This window comes from Salmo salar, chromosome ssa14 (genome assembly GCF_905237065.1).
Source record: "Salmo salar chromosome ssa14, Ssal_v3.1, whole genome shotgun sequence".
Classification (NCBI taxonomy): Eukaryota; Metazoa; Chordata; class Actinopteri; order Salmoniformes; family Salmonidae; genus Salmo; species Salmo salar.
The window spans coordinates 3,374,620-3,393,508 of NC_059455.1; the positions used below are offsets into that span (position 1 = coordinate 3,374,620).

Genomic DNA, 18,889 nt, shown 5'->3' on the forward strand with positions numbered 1-18,889 from the left:
CCTTATGATATACAGTACCAGTCAAAAGTTTGGACACACCTACTCATTCAAGGGATTTTCTTTATTTTTACTATTTTCTAAATTGTAACATAATAGTGAAGGCATCAAAACTATGGAATAACACATATGGAATCATGTAGTAACCCCAAAAAAGTGTTAAACAAATGAAAACATATTTTATATTTTTGATTCTTCAAAGTAGCCACCCTTTGCCTTGATGACAGCTTTGCACACTTTTGGCATTCTCTCAACCAGCTTCACCTGGTTTGCTTTTCCAACAGTCTTGAAGGAGTTCCCACATATGGTGAGCACTTGTTTTCTGCTTTTCTTTCACTCTGCGGTCCAACTCATCCCAAACCATCTCATCACTCTCCTTCTTGGCAAAATAGCCCTTACACAGCCTGGTGGTGTGTTGGGGCATTGTCCTGTTGAAAAACATATGATAGTCCCACTAAGCGCAAACCAGATGGGATGGTGTATCACTGCAGAATGCTGTAGTAGCCATGCTGGTTAAGTGTGCCTTGAATTCTAAAATATCACAGACAGTGTCACCAGCAAAGCACCATCACACCTCCTCCTCCATGCTTCACGGTGGGAACCACACATGCGGAGATCATCCGTTCACCTACTCTGCGTCTCACAAAGACACGGCGGTTGGAGCCAAAAGTCTCAAATTTGGACTCATCAGACCAAAGGACAGACCACCCGTCTAATGTCCATTGTTCGTGTTTCTTGGCCCAAGCAAGTCTCTTCTTATTATTAGTGTCCTTTAGTAGTGGTTTCTTTGCAGCAATTCGACCATGAAGGCCTGATTCACGCAGTCTTCTCTGAACAGTTGATGTTGAGATGTGTCTGTTATTTGTTATCTGCGAAGCATTTATTCGGGCAGCAATTTCTGAGGCTGGTAACTCTAACATATCCTCTGCAGCAGAGGTAACTTTGGGTCTTCCTTTCCTGTGGCGGTCCTCATGAGAGCCAGTTTCATCATAGCGCTTGATGGTTTTTGCGAATACACTTGAAGAAACTTTAAAAGTTCTTGAAATTTTCTGGATTGACTGACCTTCATGTATTAAAATAGTGATGTACTGTCGTTTCTCTTTGCTTATTTGAGCTGTTCTTGCCATAATATGGACTTGGTATTTTACCAAATAGGGCTATCTTCTGTATACAACCGCTAAATGTCACAACACAACTGATTGGCTCAAAAGCCTTAACATGGAAATAAATTCCACAAATGAACTTTTAAGAAGGCATACCTGTTAATTGAAATGCATTCCAGGTGACTACCTCGTGAAGCTGGTTGAGAAAATGCCAATAGTGTGCAAAGCTGTCATCAAGTCAAAGGATGGCTACTTTGAGGAATCTGAAATATAAAATATATTTTGATTTGTTTAACACTTTTTTAGTTGCTACATGATTGCATATGTGTTATTTCATAGTGTTGATGTCTTCACTATTATTCTACAATGTAGAAAATAGTAAAAATAAAGAAAAACCCTTGACTGAGTAGGTGTGTCCAAACTTTTGACTGGTACTGTAATCTCAGACATAAATTACTGCAGTGTAAGAACATCCATAGAATGTACTATATGTCAGTGAAACTGAATATAATGCACTCAGAAATGTAATTCCTCTGCTGGAGGTGTAAAACACAAAAGGGAACACATTTTCATAATGTTATGATCTTGGGAAGGCAGGCTGAATTCTGGCAAAGAGTATGTTTTTTATCTCAGCATGTTTACAGATTCTTCCTTCTCTCTGTTTATGTTTGCTTGGAAATGTTAATACTGGAGACTGTCATCAGGAGAAACTGTGTAACGTAGCATTTATCGCGGCTAAGAAATGCATTGCCATTATTTGGAAGGTTGGTTATCCTCCCACAATGTCACAATGGATGGCAGAAATGTCAAGTTATGTATCACTAGATTTGATTTATTACAAGATTAAGGGTATACTGTGCAATTTCCATAAGGTCTGGATGCCTTATATGGAATATTGTATAATAAAAGGAGTCTGTATTGAAAACATACCCATGGTCAGGGGAGATACCTATTTAAGCAATCCCTAGCTAAAGGGCTGCTCAGTCCTGGCCCTGGGGCTCTGCCGTACTGTTGTTTGTCACTCTGGCCTTGGCCTTACACTCCTGAAACCAATAATGAATGATTCACTGAGATCCTAAAGCTGAGTGGGGTGTGTTGGGTTGGGGCACTGCAGGGCGGTGGACTCCTAGGTGCAGGACGGGGCGATCCAGCTATATTGTGTGGAAATACAGCCTTATTTTAAAATTGTTAAAATAGTTATTTTTTTACCTCATCAATCTCCACACAATACCAATAACAAAGCGAAAACAGTTTTTGGGACATTTTTGCAAATTCATGATTTTCTTTTTAAATAAACTGAAATATCACATTTACATAAGTATTCAGAACCTTTAGTCAGTACTTTGTTGAAGCACCTTTGGCAATGATGACAGCCTCAAGTCTTCTTGGGTATGACGCTATAAGCTTGGCACACCTGTATTTGGGGAGTTTCTCCCGTTCTTCTCTGCAGATCCTCTCAAGCTCTGTCAGGTCAAAATCTAATTAAATCAAATCAAATGTTATTGGTCACATACAAATGGCTAGCAGATGTTACTGCGAGTGTAGCTAAATGCTTGTGCATTTTGGATGGGGGAGCGTCACTGCACAGCTATTTTCAGGTCTCTCCAGAGATGTTCGATCGGGTTCAAGTCCGGGATCTGGCTGGACCGTTCAAGGACATTCAGAGACTTGTCCCAAAACCACTCCCGCGTTGTGTTTTATGTGCTTAGGGTGGTTGTCCTGTTGTAAGGTGAAACTTCACCCTAGTCTGAGGTCCTGAACGCTCTGAAGCAGGTTTTCATCAAGAATCTCTCCGTACTTTGCTCCGCTCATCTTTCCCTCGATCCTGACTAGTCTTCTAGTCCCTGGCGCTGAAAAACATCCCCACAGCATGATGCTGCCACCACCATGCTTCACCATAGTGATGATGCCAGGTTTCGTCCAGATGTGACGTCTGGCATTCAGGACAAAGAGTTCAAACTTGGTTTCATCAGACCAGAGAATCTTGTTTCTCATGGTCTGAGAGTCTTTAGGTGCCTTTTGGCAAACTCCAAGTGGGCTGTCATGTGCCTTTTACTGAGGAGTGGCTTCCATCTGGCCACTCTACCATAAAGGCCTGATTGGTGGAGTGCTGCAGAGATGGTTGTCCTTCTGGAAGATTCTCCCATCTTCACAGAGGAACTCCGGAGCTCTGTCAGAGTGACCATCGGGTTCTTGGTCACCTCCCTGACCAATGCCCTTCTGCCCGGATTGCTCAGTTTGGCCGGCGGCCAGCTGTAGGAAGAGTCTTGGTGGTTCCAAACTTCTTCCATTTAAGAATGATGGAGGCCACTGTTTTTTGGGAGATCTTCAATGGTGTAGACAGTTTTTGGTACCCTTCCCCAGATCTGTGCCTCGACACAATTCTGTCGACACAATTCCTTAGAACTCATGGCTTGGTTTTTGCTCTGACATGCACTGTCAACTGTGGGACCTTATATAGACAGGTGTGTGCCTTTCCAAATCATGTCCAATGAATTGAATTTACCACAGGTGGACTCCAATGAAGTTGTAGAAACATCTCAAGGATGATCAATTGAAACCGGATGCACTTGAGCTCAATTGTGAGTCTCATAGCAAAGGGTCTGAACTTATGTAAATAAGTTATTTCTGTTTTTAACTTGTATTAAATTTTCAAACATTTCTAAAAATCTGTTTTCACTTTGTCATTATGGGGTATTGTGTGTAGATTGATGAGGATTTTGTTTTATTTAATCCATTTTAGAATAAAACTGTAACGTACCAAAATGTGGAAAAAGTCAAGGGCTCTGAATACTTTCCCGAATGCACTGTATGTGTATTAAAGTAGTAGAAAGTTAAGTATTTGGCCCCACATTCATAGCACGTATTGACTACATAGATGGTATAAGATTCAGTTTATACAAATGAGATGAGTAATGTAAGATATGTAAACATTATTAAAGTGCCATTATTAAAAGTGACTAGTGATCAATTTATTAAAGTGGCCAATGATTTGATTCTGTATGTATGGCTATTTAACAGTCTGATGGCCTTGATATAGAAGCTGTTTTTCAGTCTCTCGCTCCCAGCTTTGATGCACCTGTACTGATCTCGCCTTCTGGATGATAGCGGGGTGAACAGGCAGTGGCTCAGGTGGTTGTTGTCCTTGATGATCTTTTTGGCCTTCCTGTGACATCGGGTGCTGTAGGTGTCCTGGAGGGCAGGTCATTTGCCCCCGGTGATGCGTTGTGCAGACCACACCACCCTCTGGAGAGCCTTGCTGTTGAGGGTGCTGCTGTTGCCATACCAGGTGGTGATACAGCCCGACAGGATGCACTCAATTGTGCATCTGTAAAAGTCAGGGTTTTAGGTCAGGGCGTGACTAGGGGGATTTCTAGTTAGTTTATTTCTATGTTGGTGTCTGTGTATGGTTCCCAATTAGAGGCAGCTGATAAGCGTCACCTCTAATTGGGGATCATACTTAATGTGTTCTATTTCCCACCTGCGATGTGGGATATTGTTTTGTGTGAGTGCCTTTGTGTGCTACGTTTTTGCACTATCGTTATATCTTTGTTGTTTTTTGAAGTTTCACGAGCAATAAAAATGTGGAACTCTACTCACGCTGCGACTTGGTCCAGTTATTTAAACGATGGTCGTGACAATATATGTTTGATAAAGTATGGTCACATTTAATTTGCTCTGTTAAACCTACCCTTTGGAATGACTTCAATAGCAACAGTGAATCCATTAAGTATTTAAATGGACATCTCTCAACACTTATTCTCACGATAGCACATTGGTAATAGTCAGTAACAAATATTAGAACTAAGCAGGGTTGGCCCTGAATGGGAGACCGAAGGGTAGCTGTAGATGGAGATATTATCCAGTAGGAGGGTCTTCCCAGCCTACAGATTTGTTTTCTGATAGTGTACTTAACATTGAAGATCTGACGTTGATTTAAAGGTACATTTCAACATACTTTATACAAGGTTTGTCTATGTTGAAAATGTATTTTGTTACCATGATGACATAGTCCTGTGGTGGAAATTTCCACATAAATTCCATGTCCCAATTCGTTGACAAATTACATTGAAACAATTTTCATTCAACCAGTTTGTGCCCAGTGGGATCCTCTCGCCAATTCAACAGTTAACAATTTATTTAAAAGAAAAGAAGGACAATGTGGTCTCAAATGTTATGGTTATAGACATTCATGAAAGACGGAGCTTGTGAAATAAGTCATAAAGCCCTCAGCTCATATGTTCATCCTTCCTCTGTCGCATGTCTCAACCGTAAAGCGCTATCAAAACAGTGTCAACCATACAGTCACGTTTACTAAATCGTACTCCACACTGTTCTCAGACTTCTGTTCTCTGTCACTAAAAACACCTAGTTGCTACGCCCCCCTGCCCGCTAAAGAAGGTTTGACCTCTTGACCTCTCAGCACTCTTGACACGCAGATTATGAATGTGAGGGATCACAAAAATTGTGTGACGGGCGATATTAAATTTGACCTACTCCCCGGCTCAGAGTAAATATTTCTGTTAGAAAACATTCCAGATGTCCCACTGGAGTGGCCTCTTCTTCTCATGCCTTCCGGTGGAGACAGAACATGGACAATAGAGCTAATTTAAAAACTCTCAAAGCTGTGGCTTTAGTGATAAAAATGTAGACTTCACAGAAATCTTTGTCAGGTGACCTCACTAGAAGCACTCCGGAGTGAAGTTTCCCAGGTACAAATCTAGAATCAGCTTTCCCACCCCCAATCCTAACCTTAAACATTAGTGGAGAAAATGCTAAACTGATCCTAGATTGGCATCTAGGGGCTACTCCACCCTACACCAGAAGCACTGGATATTAGCCTTTTCTTTCTTTTCTGTGTGGGTCTCAATTTCTATGTGGCTCTCTGTAGCCTACAGTTGCACAAATGCCCCAGTAGTCTAACACTTTGCAGTGGTAGTCACAAGTAATTGCACATGGGTGTGCATAGTAGCGATGTCTCTGTAGGGACAAGACGTTTCCCGATTTGACACTTGAAGAGTTAGTGGACTCGTGTCTTAATGTTTGGTGTGTGTGATGTGCATCGTATTTTTGTGTGTTGACCATGGCCTTGCCAACTGGGACCACAGGGAGGAGGCTGGAGCAGACAGGCTAGGAGCTGGCAGCTATTGTTTTTGCTCTGTCACCACAGACAGCACTTCCTGTGTGGGCCCCTGGCCCATTGTTTAGACAAACATGTAGCCCTGTCTGAGGCGAACAAGTTATCTTGAAGTAATGCTACTGGAAGCTTCGACTGAGGGTTGCCATGACTTTCACTTCTAATTTCAGACGCCACACACCACTGTGAATGTCTGTGAATTAGCTGTGGATATCGTTAGGGTTTGTATGTGTCTTTGAAACTTTGTTAACTAGTTTTACATTTGACACATTCTGGAAGTTTCTTAGTGTCTGGCTGAGGGTTGTCAGATTTGTTAACCCTGGAGATTTTGGAATGACATTGCTATTTATGTGCCATTCTAATTATTTGTGTCTTGTCACTGAGTGTTCGGTTTGAGAATAATGAGTGGGCTTTTTTGTGCTTCACTATTTGTAATGAATTCCATTTCACCTCCTATATGGAGACAATGAATGCTTTTTTGGGCCAGGGGTTTTTTCGATCATGTATTCAATTGCAATTATGTATTTCCTGATTTGACCTCGTTGAAGTGGAATTGGCCTAAATGGTCATGGCATTGAGCCGAACATGACATTGTTTTACTAAGGATAACAAGTGTTTAACCCTGAACACACAGCAATTGTTTTTCTGCCCACAGCTACTGAGTTCAACTAATTAAATCAACTGGTTTGCAGGCCTACAGCAAAGCACGATAACAAGTGTAGGAGGAAGTGCAAGTAGCATAAGCTTTTGCTAGCTTAGATGCTATAGCTACTGCTGATGACTTCTCTTGGCTGCAGTAATGTATTTTTCTTCATTCAAAACAACTTTCTTTTTATCTCATGAACGAAAGTCATCTTTTGCTCTGCACCATCATATAACTTTTAGATTGTTCAAATGCATGCGGCATATTTCATTTCAAAATTTCTGAAAAATACATTACATCAGTCGCCTCTTCTACTCCTCTCTCAGCATGACAGTGGAAAAGGGAAATAGCTCAAAGCTAGAGGCCTGTAGGACATAGTCATGACCTTAGGGGCGAAGGCCACATTAGGACGCAACGTGATGGCCTCTGTGATGGAAGTCGCTCCCCTGGGGCTATTGTTGATACAGCCTTTCCAGCACTGAGGCTAGTCACTCACCTGGACGCACCCAACTCGCTACTCAATTTGAAGAAATAAGTTCAACAACAGGTTGTAACTGAGTGGAAAACATGGTCGTTGTGGATGTTGTTTCAAATCCTAACACATCCTAGCTATAGAATATCTCACCACCATGCGTTTCCTCTCTCTTCTTCATTTCTTTCTCGAGAGCGCAGAAAGAGGGGCTATCAACAGTTTAATTAAATATGTTTTGTTGTGAAAACATATTACTATCGATGTACCCGAACAGATTTCACTTGGTTTCCCAAATTAAACATGGACAAGCTCCCAATGTACCGTGAGACTGTATAGCCTGCATGAAGTCCAGCCCCCTTATGGGAGCAGGGGGGTCCGGCAATGGCTGACATAGTAACAAACGTGGGGGCACTGGCATTTATTTATTTATTTTATTTATTTCACATTTACAATTGCGACCTGTCATCACAGTAATGTTTTTGTGGAGGGGTCCACTGGTTGCTCAGACCCGTGCTAAGGCCCCTCGCTCTAGGGTGGAACTGCTTCCTCATCGGAGGTGCACGCAAACCGCACTTCCTCCAATCCCTCCTACTCCAGGATTTGGAAATAGGAATGGGGCTGCCATAATGCTGGAGGAACACTAGTAAACTTCATCCGCCGGAAGATATGCATGCTAGCCAATGTTAGCCATGAGGCTTTTAGTCTAAGCTAGGCTAGCTAGCTAGCACGGTCCGTTTAGAATAACCAAGTGACTTAACGCTACGTATACTGAACAAGAGAGCTACCCAAGCAATTCCACTGTGGGGAGGCATGAATAGCTGGCAGTAGCTAACTTGGCTAGTACGCTATGCAGCGATTGTTTAGCTAGCCTGGTCTCTAAAGTCTACGTAGGACCGGATCACCGAGGTGGGACTGGATCCTTCATCGACAAGTCTGGGAAGAGAGGCAAGCGGTGATTGACCAAGGCAGACCAAGGTGGCGGTGGTTACCCGTGGCCGCCCTCTCTGATCGAGTAACCTCCTGTAACCCCGGCAGGGCGCACAGAAGCCGGGTTGAGGGCGGGCAGCTACCGCATACACCACGCCCAGGTAGACAACATTTGTTTTGACCAAACAAAGACCCAATCCATCTCCGCAACTCAGCCGAGGTACGGTACCCTCGGAGAAGAAGAAGTCACTATCAGACACACCAAGCCCCCTCAAGAATGCTACACGATTGCCAAGAGAACCTGCGCCGTGGACTAGGGGAACAGTGCCAGCCGCGGACGGTGTCACTGTTACTGACACCGTCCCCTAGTCCCGCACACAAATTGATTCGAGCGAGGGCAGCCAGAGCATGCCCGGAGCTGAGACATACAAGACAACAAACATGAGTATCTTTTTATCCATTTGGGCATGGTCGCGAACTCAAACCCGGCTTGTTAGCCTTCGTCGTTTCAGTCATTGCTAAAGCCAGGTCAAGCAATCCAAAGAATAACTAATTGGTTTGTGGTTAGGAAACTAGGAGAACAAATACAAACTCAAGCACACAACGTCCAGGGGGTGAGCACGCTCTACCACAAATGGACAGTTTAGTTGGCAAAGTCAGATAATCTGTTCCTCCACCCCAAAAAATTGTAGCGTGAATCGTTCCTGCTAAGCCCAAGGTAAAGAGAGGAAGAATTGAATGAATGAATCTGAGATTCACGGTTATCACCTGTGGAAGGCAGAGATTCCAGTGAGGTTTTCTTTGGCATTGTCAGGCATGATTTTAGTTATTCAGTCAGTCACGAGAGAGCGACTCCCCATGGTTGTGTTGTACCGAAAGTACCGACTGAAAGGGAACCATGCAAGCAGTCTTTTGAATGTTTAACTTCTTATTGTAAATCAACTCTAGAGCAACTCTATTGCTCTCTGCACAGTATTTTTTGTTCAGGGTGTGCAGGCTTTTGTTTTAGCCTAGCAATAATACGCATGATTCAATTAATCAAAATCCAGATGAGCAAGGAATTAACCCCTGGTCGGACATCCAGCGAAAAATCCTATCGCCATTAGCATAACGAAATTTAATATATATATTTTTTCAAATATAGGACTATGTTATATCGTTTTATAGATACACCTCTCCTGAATCGAACCACGTTGTCCGATTTCAAAAAGGCTTTACAGCAAAAGCAAAACATTAGATTATGTTAGAGGAGTATATCGTAAAAGTAGCCACATAGCCATTTTCCGACCAACCACATGCATCACAAATAACCAAAAAACAGCTAAATGCAGCACTAACCTTTGACAATCTTCATCAGATGACACTCCTAGGACATCATGTTACACAATACATGCATTCTTTTGTTCGATAAAGTTCATATTTATATATAAAAACAGCATTTTACATCGGCGCGTGACGTTGACTAACTATTTTCCCTCAAATGCATCCGGTGAAACAGCGGTACAATTTACTAAATTACTATTCGAAAACATTTTCAAAATGTAATATTGTCATTCTAAGAATTATAGATTAACATCTCGTGAAAGCACCCGCAATGCCAGATTTAAAAATAACTTTACTGGGAAATCACACTTTGCAATAAAAGGGGATGCTATACTCAGAAAAATAGGCTAGCGATACAGGTCAGCGCCATCTTGGAACAATCGCATATCAAATCTAGTCTTGTATACTATTGTCAATAATCCCTTACCTTTGATTATCTTCATCAGAAAGCACTTCCAGGAATCCCTGGTCCACAACAAATGTATTTTCGTTCAAAAAAGTTAATCCTTTACGTCCCAATAGCTTGTTCTTGTAAGCGCGTTCTGAAGGCTGCTCCAAAAGTTCCGTCGGCCGCGGGACTCCTCTTTCATTTTTTTTAGGTTTGTTCAAACATGTCAAACGTTGTATAACATAAATCTTTAGGGCCTTTTTCAACCAGAGCTCCAATAACTTTCAAGGGGGACGATTGCATTGTCTTTCAAAACGTTTCGAAAGGGGAGGGTAGCCAGGGGCGCCGGCGTCATAATGGTGATGGCCCTCCTCATGTGACCATGTTCCACAGACTCTCATTGTGTCAGTTTTCACAGTAGAAGGCTCAAACCACTTTGTAAAGACTGGGGACATCTAGTGGAAGCAATAGGAAGTGCTCAATGAACCATTGCTCACGGTGTGATTTATAGGCAAAGTGATGAAGTTGAGTCCGCAATTCAGAATTCCACTTCCTGTTACGATCTGTCTCGGGGTTTTGACTGCCATATGAGTTCTGTTATACTCACAGACACCATTCAAACAGTTAGGAAGAAACTTTAGGGTGTTTTCTATCCACAAGTATTAATTATATGCATATCCTAGCTTCTGAGTTTGAGTAGGAGGAGGGTTAAAATGGGCAAGAATTCTTAAAAAAAATCGCTGTAGCGCCCCCTATCCCAGGCGACCGTCAAGAGGTTAAAATAAAATGTGTATTTTTATTTATGGCCTGGAACAAAATCCTGCGCACCCTGTAGTTCATCTGCACCAGGGTTGGTGAGCAATGGTTCAGTACAGTATACACTGAGTGTACAAAACATTAAGAACATCTTCCTAATATTGAGTTGTATCCCCCTTTTGTCCTCAGACCAGTCTCAATTCGTCGAGGCATGGACTTTAACAAGGTGTCAAAAGCAATCCATAGGGATGCTGACCTATGTTGACTCCAGTGCTTCCCACAGTTGTGTCAAGTTGGCTGGATGTCCTTTGGGTGGTGGACCATTCTTGATACACACAGGAAACTGTTGAGCGTGAAAAACCAAGCAGCGTTGCATTTTTTGGACACAAACCGGTGTGCCTGGAACCTACTACGATACCCCATTCAAATGCACTTACATTTTTTGTCTTGCCCATTCACCCTCTGAATGACAAACATACACAATCCATGTTTCAATTGTCTCGAGGCTTAAAAAAATCTTCTTTAACTTGTCTCCTCCCCTGATTGAAGTGGATTTAACAAGCGCCATCAATCAGGGATTATAGCTTTCACCTGGATTCACCTGGTCAGTCTATGTCATGGAAAGAGCAGGTGTCGTTAATGTTTTGTATATTCAGTGTAGTCTACTTACTAATGTTTTGTAGTGTGCAATGAAAACCCTAGTGGTAAAATGGTAAATATCCTGTATGTTGAGAATGTTTCAAATGTGGAAAAAGCTTCAGGACGTGAATGCAAAACCTATTTGTCAGTTAGTAATTTACATTTGACCCATATTGTTAACATGTGTTTATTCACACAAATGCAAACACATACATACAGTGAGGGAAAAAAGTATTTGATCCCCTGCTGATTTTGTATGTTTGCCCACTGACAAAGAAATGATCAGTCTATAATTTTAATGATAGGTTTATTTGAACAGTGAGAGACAGAATAACAACAAAAAAATCCAGAAAAACGCATGTCAAAATGTTATAAAAGGATTTGCATTTTAATGAGGGAAGTAAGTATTTTTGGCTCCCAGGTGTATTTTATACAGGTAACAAACTGAGATTAGGAGCACACTCTTAAAGGGAGTGCTCCTAATCTCAGTTTGTTACCTGTATAAAAGACGTCATATTCTATTCACCCAGCTCAATGTTACATCGATAGGTTTAGGCTACTACATGATACTACTAGAATATGACGTGCATGTGTGTGTGTGTGCGCAAGCATGCGTGCGTGTACGTGTGTTCATGACACAAAACCATACAAAAGTGTATACGGGGTAGGGTAGGCCGTCAAAACAAAAGGTTGTTAAAGCTATAGAAAAGAAAGAGTAAAAAAAAATAAAAAAATAAATATATCTACCATTTTAAAAAAAAAAACTCTCCCTACCTGTAACAATTAAATTTTTCCTCTCATATTAATATTTTTATAAAATTAAGAGCTTTTCTTTACGTGGGGGATTTATAAGTACTAAAATTAAAATTAGAAAACATTGGTAAAATATTATATTGTCATTTAAAGAATTATAGATTTACATCTCTTGAACGCAATCAACTTGCCAGATTTAAAAATAACCTTACTGGGAAATCACACTTTGCAATAATCTGAGCACTGCGCCCAGAAAAATACGCGTTGCGATACAGACTAGACGTCATGTTGGGGAGATCTAAAATCGAAAATACTATGTAAATAATCCATTACCTTTGATTCTCTTCATCAGATGTCACTTCCAGGTATCACAGGTCCATAACGAATGTAGTTTTGTTCAAAAAAGCTCATCATTTATGTCCAAAAATCTCCGTCTTGTTAGCACATGATCTAAGCCAGCCGGACTTCTCGTCATGAACGAGGGGAAAAAATATATTTACGTTCGTTCAAACATGTCAAACGTTGTATAGCATAAATCATTAGGGCCTTTTTTAACCAGAACATGAATAATATTCAAGGTGGACGAATGCATACTTTTTTATAACGTATTGGAACGAGGGTACCCAACATGAACTCGCGCGCCAGGTGTCTAATGGGACATCATCGTTCCATGGCTCTTGTTCGGTCAGATCTCCCTCCAGAAGACTCAAAACACTTTGTAAAGGCTGGTGACATCTAGTGGAAGCAATAGGAAGTGCCAAAATATTCCTCAGCCCCTGTGTTTTTCAATGGGATAGGTTTAAAGTCAATACAACACATCAGGTATCCACTTCCTGTCAGAAAATGTCTCAGGGTTTTGCCTGCCAAATGAGTTCTGTTATACTCACAGACACCATTCAAATAGTTTTAGAAACTTTAGAGTGTTTTCTATCCATATATAATAAGTATATGCATATTCTAGTTACTGGGTAGGATTAGTAACCAGATTAAATCGGGTACATTTTTTTTATCCAGACGTGCAAATGCTGCCCCCTAGCCCTAACAGGTTAACCAATATCACTCCTTTCCCATTTCGACGTGCCTTTTACATTATGTACCAGTCCCATTCTACAGCATTGAATAAAGAAAGATCAAATAAATCCAAATCATCCAAACTCTTTCTTTCTCCTTTCCTCCCCAGTGGAGAGAGCGGAGCGGGTAAGACAGAGAGCACCAAGCTGATCCTGAGGTTCCTGTCGGCTATGAGTGAGCACTCCCTGGAGCTCTCCTCAACAGACAGGACGTCACATGTGGAGGAGGACCTCCTGGAGAGCAGGTATGTGTTTACATAGCTAAGGACTTGTGAAGAGCAGAATCAACCATCTCTGAGTAACCTCTAAACACTTGCTTTTGAGAAGGAAAAGGCCAAATCATTTTTATACAGTGAGTCAATCATCGTTATCTTAATGCAACCCCGAAAAGTCCCAATGGGCCACTCTGGTCCCAAGTAAGGTAGATCTTTTTTGGGCCAGGGTTGGCTTTTTGGGGGACAGGTCTCGGAGGTGGAAACACAAAAGTCTGTGTCTTAAGGCCAAACACTGGGGTAAAGTTGTATGGTGTAAGCAAGCCATAAGTAAAAGGTGTTAGTACTCAAATTAGGTGTTGGTACTTATTTACATTTTACAGTATTTCTATTTTATTAGGGATCCCCATTACTTCCTGCCAAGGCAGCAGCTACTCTTCCTAGTGTCCAAACACATTAAGACACTTATATTACATATAAACAAAAGATAAAACGGTACTTCATATAACACTGTCACACCACCACATATCCACAACACAAAATGTATGTTACCACTAAACAACAATATTACAATGTACGTGTGTGTAGAGTGTGTGTGCTAGCGCTCTTGTGCGTCTGTACCTGTGTGTACCTGTGTGTGTGTCTCTTCACAGTCCCCGCTGTTCCATAAGGTGTATTTTTATCTGTTTTTTAAAATCTGATTCCACTGCTTGCATCAGTTACCTGATGTGGAATAGAGTTCCATTTAGTCATGGCTCTATGTAGTACTGTGCGCCTCCCATAGTCTGTTCTGAACTTGGGGATTGTGAAGAAACCTCTAGTGACATGTCTTGTGGGGTATGCATGGGTGTCTGAGCTGTTGCTAGTAGTTTAAACAGACAGCTCAGTGCAGTCAGCTTGTCAACACCTCTTACAAAAACAAGTAGTGATGAATTTAATCTCTCCTCCACTTTGAGCCATGAGAGACTGACATGCATATCATTGATGTTAGCTCTCTGTGTACATTTAAGGGCCAGCCGCGCTGACCTGTTCAGAGCCAAATGCAATTTTCCTAAATCCCGCTTTTGGAACCTGACCACACGACTGAACAGTATGTGCGTGACAAAACTAGGGCCTGTAGGACCTGCCTTGTTGATAGTGTTGTTAATGGACAGACTTCTCCCCATCTTAACTACTGTTGTATCAACATGTTTTTATCATGACAGTGTACAATCCAGGGTTACTCCAAGCAGTTTAGTCACCTCAACTTGCTCAATTTCTACATTATTCATTTTAGTTGAGGTTTAGGGTTTAGTGAATCATTTGTCCCAAATACAATTCTTTTCGTTTTTGAAATATTTAGGGATAAGTCCTTGCCACCCATTCTGAAACTAACTGCAGCTCTTTGTTAAGTGTTGCAGTGATTTCACTCGATGTAGTAGCTGACGTGTATAGTGTTGAGTCATCCTCATACATAGACCCTAACACCCTCTGTGTTCTGTTAGACAGGTAACTCTTTATCCACAATATAGCAGGGGGTGTAAAGCCATAACACATACGTTTTTCCAGCAGCAGATTATGATCGATAATGTCAAAAGCCACAGTGAAGTCTAACAAAACAGCCCCCACAACCTTTTATCATCAATTTCTTTCAGCCAATCATCAGTTGTTTGTGTAAGGGCTGTGCTTGTTAAATCTCCTTCCCTATAAGCGTGCTGATCTTTTTTTGGTCTATTCGTTTACTGTAAAATAGCATTGTATCTGGTCAAACACCATTTTTTCCAGAAGTTTACTCAGGGTTGGTAACAGGCTGATTGGTTGGGTATTTGATCCAGTAAAGGGGGCTTTACTATTCTTGGGTAGCGGAATTACTTTTACAGAGTGGCAAGTAGCCTAGTGGTTAAGAGGTTGGGCCAGTAACTGAAAGATTGCTTGTTTGAATCTTCGAGCTGACTAGGTGAAAAATCTGTTAATGTGCCCTTGAGCAAAGCACTTAACCCTATCCATTCGCTCTGGATAAGAGTGTCTGCTAAATGACTAAAATGCGAATGTAAAATGCTTCCCTCCAGGCCTGAGGGCACACACTTTCTAGTAGGCTTAAATTGAAGATATGGCGTGTGTAACGGGTGCGTAATGGCGGCAGAGAAGTCAGGCGCAGGATAGCAAAACTGATTTACAGCGGCGCAGTTTAATAAATAAAACCACCGTAAAAAGTACAAATAATCAATGGGTAAAACCCGTCACACACTAGCATAACGTGCACAAGCACTACAATAAACAATTCCGGACAAGGACATGGGGGGAACAGAGGGTTAATTACATAACATGTAATGATGGAATTGAAACCAGGTGTGTGGGAAGACAAGACAAAAGAAATGGAAAATGAAAGGTGGATCGGCGATGGCTAGAAGACAGGTGACGTTGACCGCCGAACGTCGCCCGAACAAGGAGAGGGACCGACTTCGGAGGAAGTCGTGACAGTACCCCCCCTTGACATGCGGCTCCAGCAGCGCGTCGATACCAGCCTCGGGGACGACCCGGAGGGTGAGGCGCAGGGCAATCTGGACGAAGATGGTGGAACTCCTGCAGCATTAAAGGGTCCAACACGTCCTCGACCGGAACCCAGCACCTTTCCTGCGGACCGTACCCCTCCCACTCCACGAGATACTGAAGGCCCCTCGCCCGATGCCTCGAATCCAGTATGGAGCGAACGGAGTACACCGGGGCCCCCTCGATGTCCAGAGGGGGCGGAGGAACCTCCCGCACCTCAGACTCCTGGAGTGGGCCAGCCACCACCGGCCTGAGGAGAGACACATGGAACGAGGGGTTAATATGGTAATCGGGGGGAAGCTGTAACCTATAACAAACCTCGTTCACTCTACTCAGGACTTTAAATGGCCCCACAAACCACGGACCCAGCTTCCGGCAGGGCAGGCGGAGGGGCAGGTTTCGGGTCGAGAGCCAGACCCGGGGCCTCACTGTGGTGGCAGTCTGAGTTCTCTTTTTGGCACAGCACGGCCCGCTGAAGGTGAACACGGACAGCTTCCCATGTCTCCTCCGTGCGCCTGAACCAGTTGTCCACCGCAGGAGCCCCGGTCTGACTCTGATGCCAAGGTGCCAGAACCGGCTGGTACCCCAGTACGCACTGGAAGGGAGAGAGGTTATTGGAGGAGTGGCGAAGCAAGTTCTGTTCCATCTCGGCCAGGGCACAAATGCCGCCCACTCCCCCAGCAGGTCCTGGCAATAGGACCGCAGAAACCTGCCCACATCCTGGTTTACTCTCTCCACCTGCTCATTACTCTCAGGGTGAAAACCTGAGGTGAGGCTGATCGAGACCCCCAGACATTCCATGAAAGCCTTCCAGACCCTAGACGTGAATTGGGGACCTCGATCAGACACTATATCCTCAGGCACCCCGTAGTGCCGGAAGACGTGCGTAAACAAGGCCTCCGCCGTCTGTAGGGCCGTAGGGAGACCGGGCAGAGGGAGGGGACGACAGGACTTCAAGAACCGATCTACAATGACCAGAATCGTGGTGTTACCCTGTGAGGGGGGAAGATCGGTTACAAAATCCACTGACAGGTGCGACCAAGGCCGTTGTGGAACGGGTAAGGGGTGTAGCTTCCCTCTGGGCAGGTGCCTAGGAGCCTTACACTGGGCGCACACCGAGCAGGAGGAAACATAAACCCTCACGTCCTTAGCCAAGGTAGGCCACCAGTACCTCCCACTCAAACAGCGCACTGTCCGACCGATCCCAGGATGACCAGAGGAGGGTGACGTGTGGGCCCAATAGATCAACCGGCCACGAACAGCAGACGGGACATACAGACGCCAAGCGGGACACTGGACGGGAGCGGGCTCTGCACATAACGCCTGCTCAATGTCCGCGTCCAGCTCCTACACTACCGGCGCCACCAGGCAGGAGGCGGGGAGTATGGGAGTGGGATCCATGGGCCGCTCCTCTGTGTCATACAGCCGGGACAATGCGTCTGCCTTCATGTTCTGGGAGCCTGGTCTGTAGGAAAGGGTAAACACAAAACCGGTGAAAAACATGGCCCACCTTGCCTGGCGAGGGTTCAATCTCCTCGCTGCCCAGATGTACTCCAGATTGCGGTGGTCAGTCCAGATGAGGAAAGGGTGTCTAGCTCCCTCAAGCCAATGTCTCCACGCCTTCAAAGCCTTGACAACAGCCAACAGCTCCCGGTCCCCCACATCATAGTTTCGCTCCGCTGGGCTGAGCTTCTTCGAGAAGAAGGCACAGGGGCGTAGCTTCAGTGGCGTACCCGAGTGCTGAGAGAGCACAGGTCCTATTCCAGCCTCGGACGCGTCCACCTCCACTATGAATGCCAAAGAGGGATCCGGATGGGCCAGCACGGGAGCCGAGGTAAACAGAGCCCTCAGGTGACCAAAAGCCCTGTCCGCCTCAGCCGACCACTGCAAACGCACCGGGCCCCCCTTCAGCAGTGAGGTAATGGGAGCCGCTACCTGACCAAAACCCCGGATAAACCTCCGGTAGTAGTTTGCAAACCCTAAGAACCGCTGCACCTCCTTTTCCGTGGTGGGAGTCGGACTATTACGCACGGCTGAAATGCGGTCACTCTCCATCTCCACCCCTGAGGTGGAAATGCAGTACCCTAGGAAGGAGACAGACTGCTGGAAGAACAGGCACTTCTCAGCCTTGACATACAGGTCATGCTCCAACAGTCGCTCAAGCACCCTGCGCACCAGGGACACATGCTCGGCGCATGTAGCGGAGTATATCAGAATGTCATCAATATACACCACTACACCCTGCCCGTGCAGGTCCCTGAAAATCTCGTCTACAAAGGCCTGGAAGACTGATGGCGCATTCATCAACCCGCACGGCATGATGAGGTACTCATAGTGCCCTGAGGTGGTACTGAAAGCCGTCTTCCACTCGTCTCCCTCTCTGATACGCACCAGGTTGTAAGCGCTCCTGAGATCTAGTTTGGTGAAGAAGCGTGCCCCGTGCACTGGCTCAATCGCTGTGGCTGTGAGCAGTAGCGGGTAACTATACCTCACAGTGATCTGGTTTAGACCCCGATAGTCAATACACGGGCGCAGACCTCCCTCCTTCTTCTTCACAAAAAATAAACTCGAGGAGGCGGGTGAAGTGGAGGACCGAATGTACCCCTGACGCAGGGATTCGGAGCCTCCGTCTCCGCCTGTGAGAGGGGATACACTCCTGGGAAGTGCAGCGTCTACCAGGAGATTTATCGCGCAATCGCCCCGTGATGGGGTGGTAATTGAGTTGCCTTCTTTTTGGAGAAGGCAAGAGCCAAATCGGCATATTCAGGGGGAATGCGCACGGTGGAGACCTGGTCTGGACTTTCCACCATAGTAGCACCAACGGAAACCCCTAAACACCTCCCAGAGCACTCTCACAACCACCCCGTGAGAACCCTCTGTGGACAAGAAACAGTGGGGTCTTGACAAGCTAACCAGGGTAGGCCTAGCACCACAGGAAAC

The 18,889-nt window shown here is 44.2% G+C and overlaps 1 protein-coding gene across 3 annotated transcripts in view; it reads left to right on the forward strand.

Annotated features, from left to right (window-relative positions):
* Positions 1-18,889, forward strand: part of myo10 (myosin X) — a 299,501-nt gene that overhangs the window by 170,423 nt on the left and 110,189 nt on the right. For all 3 annotated transcript variants that reach the window (XM_045693795.1, XM_045693796.1, XM_045693797.1), the window contains one exon: positions 13,319-13,453. In XM_045693795.1, the coding sequence (XP_045549751.1) occupies positions 13,319-13,453 (135 nt within the window). The remainder of the gene's footprint in view (positions 1-13,318; positions 13,454-18,889) is intronic.